This window comes from Protopterus annectens, chromosome 11.part0 (genome assembly GCF_019279795.1).
Source record: "Protopterus annectens isolate FY-2018-M chromosome 11.part0, PAN1.0, whole genome shotgun sequence".
Classification (NCBI taxonomy): Eukaryota; Metazoa; Chordata; order Ceratodontiformes; family Protopteridae; genus Protopterus; species Protopterus annectens.
The window spans coordinates 1,478,642,171-1,478,654,213 of record NC_056745.1 but is presented as its reverse complement, the minus strand read 5'-3'; the positions used below and the strand labels follow the sequence as shown (position 1 = coordinate 1,478,654,213).

General features: G+C 40.6%; 1 protein-coding gene across 1 annotated transcript in view; it reads left to right on the top strand.

The window, feature by feature from the left end:
• The first annotated feature begins 323 nt into the window (after positions 1-323).
• Positions 324-12,043, top strand: part of PANX2 (pannexin 2) — a 294,318-nt gene continuing 282,598 nt past the window's right edge. The window contains exon 1 of the mRNA XM_044088783.1: positions 324-674. Within this exon, the coding sequence (XP_043944718.1) occupies positions 449-674 (226 nt within the window). The 5' untranslated portion in view covers positions 324-448. The remainder of the gene's footprint in view (positions 675-12,043) is intronic.

The window sequence follows — 12,043 nt, the reverse complement described above, 5'->3', positions numbered from 1 at the left end:
CTAAGGATGAGCAAGACATCATCAGCTATCATGAATCAATATAATAACTCAAGGCTTATTTAAATAATCTCAAGGATTTTAACCCTGCAATGTATCTTGTAGCAGTGTGATCTCCCAACTCTCACCTGCTACACACTGCAGCAAAAGTTATCATCAAATCTTTTAACACTTGTCAGGTAGTGCTGCACTCTAAAACTCTGCAAACGGTCTAAACGAATTAATATTTCTTAATAAGTGTCATCTGCAGTAAATTTAAGGAGTGTATAGACACCTGCTGCAAGTTTTATTTCATCCATTACGATGCATTTGTAGGCTTGTGTGTTGCTGTTTTGTTAATAAATTGCATGTATGTGTTTTTGATTGCTCAGTCTGTGGATACATTTGGCGTTGCAAAAAAATCGGAGAGATTCTGCTAAAAAGTCAATATTTGACTACTGGTGCTGCACGGATGCATCAGATCATTGACGCTAACCAAGACATGGCTACTGCTTTGCTAGCTGGAGAGAAACTGAAAGAACTGATTCTTCCTGGCCAACAGGATGATAAAGGGAGCTCTCTCGCAGCATTACTAGTCCAGCTCAAGCTTGAGCTGCCATTTGACAGAGTGGTAACTATTGGAACTGTCTTAATTCCAATCGTACTGGTCACCTTAGTGTTCACCAAGAACTTTGCTGGTGAGTCATTTTAATTGATTATTATAGCTGTGAACTATGTAAAAAGTCAATGACTACGATGAATGTCTAGAGCTGCTGATAGTATAGTATGCTAACTGCGTTTTTTTCAGTAAAACAGTAAAAAAGGGTTTCGTTTTGCTAGAGATAAATAGTCTGACTATGTTCTGAGGCAGGGGCTTTTGCAATCAGTATGTACAGCAAGCATTTGGGTAACCTATTAACATGTGATTTTTTTACCACGTGATATTATATGTTATATAATTTGTGGTTGAAAGCCATTAAACAAACACCGGATTTTTTTAACTTAATTTATGATAGTAATAGAGAAAACGGGCCAGTTAGTTTGTGAAATGCTTTGAACACATATCATTTATGCTCGAGTAAAATGCAATATAGAATTTCGGAGGTTAGACTTATTAGCAGGACATGCACATATTTTCTGAAGAAACATTTGTTGCAGCTTGAGGCATAAGGTGACAGATGGCATGTTTCTTTCTTTAGGCATGACAGAGGTAATCCAAGAAAATTCAGTAGTTTGTAAATACTTTCAAATCAGTTACACTCTGGTAAATATTTCTCCATGACTGCACCTACATTTCATATTACATGTTTAAGTCCAGACCAAGGTCAAGATGTTCTAAATCAGTTTTACTTTATGTTCATTCTTTATTGATGTTTTAGCATTATTCTGCAGATATAGTTTATTTCCTGTGGATATAAGACTGTAGAAACAGTTACAGTAATAGCAGACCTGAACCTAGTTCTGTTTATTTTTTTCAGATGTTACAGTAATATCAGACCTGAACCTAGTTCTGTTTATTTTTTTCAGATGTTACAGTAATTTCACATATCGGTGTATTTCAGCTCATTGGCCATGAACATGTGTTGCTTACCTGCAACACAGGAGTTGACAATTTGCATGCATAATGCTTAAGCTCTTTCATTTGATATCTGTCTACTGAAAAAAAATGTTGCAATGGAAGACTTTGCTTTCAAGAGTTTTAAAGTGCCAGTAAAACATATTGTAGATGGTAGCCGGACAGTTTGCTGAAATGAACTTCACAGAATCTTGCTCCAGTGAGGGTGACTTTGTTAAACAAGGCATTCTGACTGCTGACCACTGTTACTAAGTGAAAGAAAACTATGTTTGCAATATGAAAGAAGGTTAGGTTTGTGTGTATGTGTTATATGGATGTAAATATGAATGATCGCCCTGCACTCCAAGACAAATACAGTGAAGTGTCCCTTTTCTCCAACAGCACTGACATTGGAGCCAATTATAGTAAGTTGGGTGGAGCATGCCCTTCCGTAAGGATTTATTTTATTTATTATCATTATTTTGAATGACACTCGATCGACCGCACTATGTTCGACAACGGAAAGTCAAACACGGCAATGTTGAACTTTAAAAGCAAGCTGGGTTTTAACATGGGTTGAGATAGGGGCGAGGTTTGTAGTTTGGCAATAGCAGTGAACCCCTATCTCGACCCATGTTAAAACCCATTCCTAGGCTTGCTTTTAAAGTTCGACGTTGCCGTGTTTGACTTTCCGTTGTCGAACATAGTGCAGTTGACCGAGTTTCATTCGAAATAATGATAGGTTCATAGGTTCATAAGTTGGTACTAGGCTATCAGCCCTAGGGTCTGTACAAACCTAGCCATAACAATTCCCTGGCTATTTCTTCCCATACTGTTTACTTCCCCTGTGTCTCATGTCCAAGCAATAAAATAGGTTCCCAACTCCAAAGCCTAAAATACTGCATAAACACATGGCTGTAACACAGGTAGCACAGGTATAGTGTCCTACCCTTAAAAGCTACTAAAATAAACAGATAAATCTCTATAATAAAGTGCATAAAATACTATAAAACTGCTATAGAGATAAACATGTTAAAATACTGTACACACAGGCAGAAGGATTCATAGAAATGGTTTGCCATTCACATGAAATGTATGTCAGATTCAATCTGGCCCATGATATCAGTGTGTCTGTCAGATTCACGAATGGGGATGTGCAGAGGACAGTATATCACTCGCGAGCGCCTCTAGGAACTATATGGTGTACTAAGTATTGTCCCTATACTGAACGTCGTTACATCCCACAGAGCTCTGTCTGATGTACACCAAGACACAGAAGTGGAGAGAGTTTAGCTGGGCAGCCTCTGTGTCACTCATACAGGAATGAGCTAGCCTCTGTAGTGGTCATATGTGAGAGGTATATCATATACACACAAGGCAAAAATAAAACTGTGAATGTGTTCATGTATGTGCATGTGTGTGTGTGTGTGTGTGTGTGTGTGTGTGTGTGTGTGTGTGTGTGTGTGTGTGTGTGTGTGTGTGTGCGTGTGTGTGTGTGTGTGTGTGTGTGTGTGTGTGTGTGTGTGTGTGTGTGCGTGTGTGTGTGTGTGTGTGTGTGTGAGTGTGTGTGTGTGTGTGTGCGTGTGTGTGAGAAAATAAACAAATCTATGCTGTTGAAGTAGAACAATGATGGAAGACGCAGCAAGTGCATACTTTATAAAATGACTGCCACGGTTACAGGTGCACAGCAGGGATATAGCTGGTGGTCTGCACATCAGTGGCACTGTTGGTTCTTTTACTGCTTGGATAGATAGATGTGGGGGCTTGTGCACAATGTAAAGAGTCAGGAGATGAGTTATTCTACAGTAAGTGCATACAGGCCACTAACTGATTGGAATAGGTACCGTTTAAGCACAGTGACCTGCACTTAGGGTGCATAACGTAGCAGGCTCTGCACACACTTGTTACAAGTATACTTGATAGTTGAGGTTTAAATCAACTCATGGTCACTCACACACTGTCATGATAAATATGTTTGTGTGTGACTATGCCACAGAGTTTGTGTTTGCTAATGTACACTCAAGGACCAGAGAACCACAGAATACCTAACATGCAGGAATGGCTCATGCCAGTTACAAACTTTGGACTTTGACCCAAGGTGATTCATTACCTATTGACGCGTACTAGGCACCATCTGTATCTCAGTTCGATCTGGTTATCTGTCCATGTAATCACTATCATAGTGTGTTTCGAGGTCCTGTTAATTTTTCATGTAGAGCAGGAAACAGGCTGTTATTAAAGCAAACTTAGAGCAACTACCTCAAGCAACAATGGCAACAGGTTATGGTAATGTTTTTGTAATTATGTTCTCCAGCATGATCTGTGGCCGGTATGCATGGTCTGTGGCCAGTGCACATAGTCTGTCACCGGTGTGCATGGTCTGTGGCCAGTGCACATAGTCTGTCCCGGTGTGCATGGTCTGTGGCCAGGTACACACAGTCTGTGGCTGGTGTGCATGGTCTGTGGCCAGTGCACATGGTCTGTGGCCAGCTGCAGCATTTATGTCTGTGTGGTTACAGACTATACAGCCCTATTTGTGCTCAGCTTTGTTTATGACTGTGTGTCTGTGAGGCTATCTGTTCACTTTGGGCAGCTGTACACTGACGCCAGACATAGTGGTGGCCGCTCCAGAATTCTGGCTTGATGACCAGTGGTAGGTGGCTCTGACTATATTGCACTTTTAGGTGATGCTTTGTTGCTGTCCATGAATGACTATGAACTGTATTAGCAGTAATAGTCATGTGCTCTTACTTATCTGCATACCTTCTGTATAACATATTCCAACACTTTAACAAAGGTCAGGTCCAACCCTAGCATATTATCTTTTATGAACTGCGCTTGGCTATTTCTATCCATTTTTTGTAGTACTAACCCTATATAACATGTCATATCAGTGAAGTAAATACTCTATTCAACTTTGGAAAAACAGTAACACTGATCGTACCAATGAGAAGAAAATATTGCGTGTGTGTGTCTGTGTGTCTTTCGGCTTATCCCGGTTAGGGGTCGCCACAGCGGAACTCCGGTCCGCTAATATTTGGTAGTGAATTTTTACGTACCTATGGTGCACAGCCTTCAATGAAGGCACGCCCATTCATGCATGCCTCCACACAGAAGATGCTCTAGCTGAGAATCGAATGGGGCAACATCTTGCTGTGAGGCAACAATGCTACTGCAGCACCACCACCGTGAGATGACAACAAAATTCTGCAACTACTAATAATAACACTAAACATGAGAAAATGTGGTGTTGTTAAAATATCTCTCTGCGATAATCAGGAAACAACTGCCTTAATGTTACTGTCAAGAAGAAGGAAACATAAAAGCCCTGATAAAGAGAACTGTAGGATCATGGGATCATAGGAAGCTACTAGACTAATGGCCCTAGGGACCTTACAAGTCTAGCCAAGTTCTACCCTTATTTCCACGATCAGCATCAATTGACTCTGTCCAAGAGGGACAAAGGTGGAACCCCTGGGGAAAATGGTTACCCATCCAGTCATCCAGATTGCATTTGAAGAGAGCCAATGAGCTGCTGTGTTTGACATGATGTGGGAGTCTGTTCCAAAGGTGGGGTAACCTCTGGGAGACAATCTGTCCCTCCAACAGGTTCTATTAATGTCACGTATCAAAATTAAAAAGAAAACCAGAAGTAATGATGGAGTACTGTGTCACACAAAAAAGACTTTATTCCACTGGTTTACTGGTGCTGGTGTACCCTTCCAAAATTGTGCATGACATTATTAGTACAAAGGAAAAGGAGGGGCTGAGAGGAAACAGGACCAGAAGGATTGGGTTACGTCAATGTTGTGAACATTTACCATAGACACGAAAGAAATCAAAAATATAGTGTCCAGTAACTGGAGAATATTAGTTTCTAACAGTCATCTTCAGATGGTAGCAGGAGAAGCCCCCATTTTTGTTAACACAAGAGCAAGGAATTTAAAAAAAAATGTTAGAAAGTAGAACAAGAAAAATCCCCAAGGTAACACAGGTACTTTTAAATGCAAAAGCTGCAATTTTTGTAAATACATTTCAGAGGGACCAGAATTTGATATTGTTATCCAGAATAAAATGTGGCATGTTCCAGACATTTTCAGTTGTAAATCTACCTTTGTTGTATACATGGCAAAATGCTCCACCTGTTTTTTGTTTTATATTGGGAAGACCAACAGGCAACTTAAAAACAGGATGTATGAACATTGTTATGCCATTAGAAAGAGAATTTTGGACAGTGCTCTTTCTAAGCACACTTTAAACTGTGTGGGTAACAATGACAACGTAAAGTTTCTTTTCACAGTTACAGATCATGTTCCAGTGGATTTCAATGGAGACAGAGACGGGGGACTAGATTTTAGGGTTCAAATGGCAGGTTCTTTTGGATGCTTGCAGGGCACCAGGGCTTAACAATGGTGTCAACTATAACGTTGTGTTGAAAAGAAAAGCCTATTATAATAAATGTAAATAGTTTATATGCTTGTTAAAAATGTATGCATTATTTAGGATGTATTTTATACACACACACACATATATATATATATATATATATATATATATATATATATATATATATATATATAAAGTTTTAAGAAAACTGAGATCTGATTGGTTTGATGTGTACTGATGATGCTATAAAAATGGGACAGTTTTTTAACAGTTTGTTCCGATGAAGGTCTAATTTTTGGGCTGCAAGCACTAAACCAATGGATTAAAGTCTTTTTTGTGTGAGACACTGCTTCACCATCACTTGTGGTTTTCCTTTTAATTTTACAAAAGATACAGAAGGTGTGAGACAAGTCTGCAGTTTTTGCTTGAATGTCACATATCAGGTTAAGGTCTTCAGAGCAAGTAACCCATGTACCATTTGAATTGCGGATATGCAACATTTCCAATAAAGCAGGGTCAAAGATTGCCTTATATGCAAGGCATAGAATAGCTCTGAGTTGTCTGTATGAAACACAATAAAGTGACAGTAATTTCAGACAATCCACATAGGACAGATGCTGAAGACCTTGAATTTTCCTTGTGAGGAACTGTGAGGAACCTTTGTGGTGTCTCCAATTGCTGCAGGTCCCTGGAAAGGTACATACCAAAAGGGGCGTTGTACTCAATTATTGGCCTGATGAGGGAAAAGTACAGGGAGGCTATAATTTCTTTTTTTCTGGGGGAAATGCCCTTACTTATGAGATGAGCAATATAGAATGCCCTTCTTACCACTGTGGAGACATGGTGACCAAAGGTAAGGTTGCTGTCAACCTGTGTGGCCAGGCCTCTCACTAGTGAGTGCATACTTAGGGTGTTGTTATTGATATGGCAGTTAGCAGGACCATCACACTTACCAGAAGACATGATAGTACATTTTTTGTATTGAGTTTAAGGCCATGACTTTGGTGCCAATCATTTGTTTGTGTAAGACCCTCTTATAGGATTTTGACATTGTTTGTAGATTCTATGACCACTCCCAGTTTGCATTCATCAGCTTGTTTGAGCTGAGGAGGGAGTGTTTCCAGTTTAGAGCTTGCTCCCTCTTACACTTAGACAGACTTTTTTCCTCTTATTGTAAAGCTTGTTAATGCCAGTTGTCCACCAGGCAGGTTTGCTCTTCCTTGAGGAGCTTGTTTTGGTCCTATGAGGTATGGCTGGGTAAATGCAGTTGTACAGGTGTTAGTATAAAGGACTGGTATAGAACTCAACATAATTGCCAGTTCTGAGAGGGGAGGTGCAGTAAAGCTATTTATACCATCCCATAAGAGGTTATAATCTGCTTTGGAGAAGTTTTTTAGTTTAGCTCCTGATTTTTTTTGGGGGGGGGGCAGGTGTAATAGTTACTTTGAATGATTCTGATTTGTGGTCAGATCTCACTAGGGAAGACCTCACATTGGGGGTGCTACAGTGGTCCTCCATATTGGTAACACCAGATCCGGGATATTAGCACCCCTTGTGGGGATGTACACTAGCTGGTCCAGGGCTTTGGAGTTAATGAAGTCGAGGAACCTTTGGGTAAATGAGTAAGAGCACCGAGTAATTTACCCCGTCAATGGATGGGTAGTTAAAATTGCCCAAAACCGTGGTGTTTGGATGTATCATGATAGACTCAAGTAAATCCAAATAGGCAGAGTGGGTGTCCTGATTCATGGAGGGGGTCCTGTAGCTGGCACAGACTTGAACAGATGTCCTACCAACAGTTAATTGCACCTGAAGTGTCTCCAGGGTATCGTGCTGTTTAACCAGTCTGGAGGTGTGTTTATCTTTAATGAATATCGATACACTGCCTCCTTTAGTTTTCTCGCCTTCAGTTTGTGGTCTGAACGTGTGGAAGGTGGTGTAACCTGGTATGGCTGGGGTGCTCTCCATAGCCTTGATCCAGGTCTCCGTGACTGCACAAATATCTTATCTGTGTCTTCCAAGGTGAGGAGTGCTTCCAGTGAATGCAGTTTCATGTAAAGATTCCTGGCATTTAGCAGCATAACCCTGAGGTTGTTTCTAGATGCAGTTTTTACATCTAGAATTTTGTCCTTGAGACCCTGCATAAAAAAGGCACTATGGGGGTGACAAGAGCCTTAGCCAGTAGCTGAAATCCTAGGGGTGACAGATGAAGATCATTTCTGGCAAAGCATCGAAGTCTGTCAGTCATGTCATCCCAGACCAACAGATACAATATCCCCTTAGTATGACACCAGACACTAAGTCAATTATTGAAGTCAGTCATTTTCTTTTTGTATTGAGAACTCGACTGAAGCAAACAGGGCAGCAACCATAAAAGTTCAACTAGGAAAGAAAAAGCAGCAAATGCGCTGTGTGCAAAATTCCGTCTCTGTGCCTTGGGAATTCGCCCCTATTCAGTGCTCATAACAGTCCACAACACCTTCAACGAAACCAAGTAGAAGTGAACAAAAGTTTATTGTAATGCCAACAAACAAACTTTTTGTATTGAGGCATCATCCGAGGTGAAGGTAAAATGCTGCTTAAGGCTAGGAACAGACCTGCCTGAGACACATCGTCCAGGAGCTCAGTCATGTCTATCATCATATAGTCCAGGGAGGTATGTCTCAAGTCATTCACACCAACATGGACCATGACAGAGTCATAACAGTACCTATTGCTGCGAGACTTGAGTGCATGTGTGATATTGTGTATCCTGGCACCTGACAGACAGCTGGCTGTGACTTCTTCCTTATCCAGCCTGGTGACAGGGACATCTGTGTGTCTCACGAAGGAATCACCTATGACTAATATGTTTGGTTTTGTGTTTTGCATTAAGGGCTTGACAGGTGAGACACTGGTGCATGAGCTATTATGTGTATTGCGTCCTGCAGAGGATGTATTATGTGTCACTTGCTTGTGTTTGTGGTTGGGAGGTTTCTGGTGTTAGGTATGTTTCTGATGAGGACTTTAGAATATATAGGTATGTGTGATGTGGGTTTGGGTGGAGTAGGAGGTGAGGTGTGCATTCTGACAACCCACTCATTGTCATATGTACTGACTGGTGTGTGAGAGAGCATGGATTCAAGGTTCTTAATATAGCTGCATCTCTCATTTGTTGAGTTTGTGTAGTCTAGGAGTAGTGGGTTGTCGGTGAACATAAGGCAGCTGCTACACTGCCTCAGGATGCCCATGTCAACCACGTTGTTTGGAGAAACTGTGGTAAATTTTCTATCCATAGTGTTAGGTAAATTTATATGGTCAGGAAAGGTCACACTTTGAAATGGCTATTGTGTGAGAGGTGTGTTAGTACCTCTGAGGCAAGGCTTAGTGTTCCATCTGACAGTAGAGCAGGGCCACATAAAACCTCTGGAGGACCGCAAGGAAAGTGTTAAGGGAAAATTTAACAGGCAAAATGTTTGTGTCTATAACTACCAACGATAACCACCGCTATGTGGCACCCCAATGTGGTGTGTTACACAATAACAAGAGCTAATGCAGGGCTTAAATAAACCAAAAATAACCCTTTTAACTCCAACTAGCCAGTAAGGATGCTCTCTCTGGGATTTTGTCCAGTCACCCTTGATTAGATGTAACCAAGACAGCACCCTCTTCCCACACGGGTGCAGAAGGGCCCTCTCCAACAAAGATGGCTTGAATTTGATGCTCACAAGTTACAAAACAGACCCAGAAACAGCAGACCTGGAACTGGACTATGTTACAGCTGAACTAGTACAGTAGACAGTAAAATGTGGCAAAAAAAAACAGTTCAGACAATTCAGACAGTAGAATGCAAATACAATTAACAGTACTATGCAAGAGCAAAAACAGGCGTTTAAAATAAGTTGGGAGCAAAGGATGATTCACATCTTTCAGTATCTCAGTGAAGAGCTGGTTTTAGTGTTCAAGTGATACAAAATGATCTAGATTCAGGATGTCTGAATCCAACCTATGCTACAAAATGCAGGAGCACCAGAAATCCAAAGTGCATAAGATCATAATCATAACAGCAAAAAAACAGGAAAATCTTGGCTTACCTATATATTAATTTATTTATTTATTGCTCTATGATAACCAGGTAGGTGGACCAGTTATCAGACCCCTTTCAGCCACAACCAGGCCCACAATTGCAAAAGTTTAGTACATCAGATATTCAGGCAACTTAGGAATGACTAGTGTGTGACATATTCAGAGATATCAAACTAGTCAGAAAAGCAAACAATTTACAAATCAGATAGAAAAAAGACAACAAAATGCAAATTTGCAGCAAATATTTTGTGTAGAAAAATGTTTGTAATGCAGACAAACACAACAAGGGTGTAGCCAGGCATACTCTTTATTCTACACAGAGTACATTTTTTCTTTGCATCACTCAACAATATTTTTGCTTTTTCAGGCTATATTCAGTCTATAACTGTCTAATGTGAAGCCTCTGACGACAGATACATAACAGAGACAATTGCTAATCTAAAAACATCTTCAATAGCTTTAGATGAGACCACTGAAAACGATGTGTAGATTTAGTAACTGCTGGGGGAAACAATGCTTTGAAAGATGTGTCCATTTGCTTTAACTATAATCTGAGCTGGGGGGCAGTAAAAATAGATTTTGTGTACAAAATGGAATTTTCTGGCTACACTTCTGAAACACAACTGCAGATTTGCAAACAATATTTTGAATGCATTAATGCACAGTGTTTGGCAGTGTCACCTTCATTCAATAGTAGGTTTATTGTGTACAATGGTAAATGCTTTGTGTTTTATACTTAGTATAAAAATATTCAGGAACACCACACTTCTTACAAAATAGCACATTATTTACAATACAGATTTTGATGTCAAAGAAGAACAATAAAATGTATACACACACACACACACACACACACACACACACACACACACACATACACACACACACACACACACACACACACACACACACACACACACACACACACACACACACATATATATATATATATATATATATATATATATATATATATATATATATATATATATGTATGTATAGCGTCTATATCATGTTGGTGAAGTGAACAGAGGGGATGAGGAAGTGATGGGTAGGTATGGTGTTAAGGAGAGGAATGCAGAAGGTCAGATGATTGTGGATTTTGCGAAAAGGATGGACATGGCTGTGGTGAATACGTATTTTAAGAAGATGGAGGAGCACAGGGTGATGTACAAGAGTGGAGGAAGATGCACACAGGTGGATTATATCTTATGTAGGAGGGCCAGTCTGAAGGAGATTGGAGACTGTAAAGTGGTGACAGGGGAAAGTGTAGTTAGGCAGCATAGAGTGGTGGTCTGTAGGATGACGCTGGTGATCAAGAAGAGGAGGAGGAGTGTGAAAGCTGTGCCAAGGATTAAATGGTGGAAGTTAAAAAAGGGTGATTGTGAGGTGGAGTTCAGGGAAGAGTTTAAACAGGCACTGGGAGGCAGTGAAGAGTTACCGAATAGCTGGGTAACTACAGCAGAGCTAGTAATGGAGACTGCTAGATAGGTGCTTGGTGTGACATCTGGGCAGAGGAAGGAGGACAAGGAGATCTGGTGGTGGAATGAGGAAGTACAGGAGAGTATACAGAGGAAGAGGCTGTCAAAGAAGAAGTGGGATTGTCAAAGAGATGAAGAAAGTAGACAGGAGTATAAGGAGATGAGGCGCATGGCAAAGAGAGAGGTGACGAAGGCTAAGGATAAGGCATATGGAGAGTTGTATGAGAGACTGGACACTAAAGAGGGAGAAAAGGACCTGTACTGATTGGCTAGACAGAGGGACAGAGCTGGGAAAGATGTGCAGCAGGTAAGGGTGATAAAAGATAGTGAGGGAAACGTACTCACAAGTGAGGAGAGTGTGTTGAGTAGATGGAAATAGTACCTTGAAGGGCTGATGAATGAAGAGAATCAGGAAACAGATTAGCAAGGAGGAAGTAAGGACAGCTGTGAAGAGGATGAAGAATGGAAAGGCTGTTGGCCCAGATGACATACCTGTGGAAGCATGGAGGTGCTTAGGAGAAATGGCAGTGGAATTTTTAACCAGATTGTTTAATGACATTTTGGAAAGTCAGAGGATGCC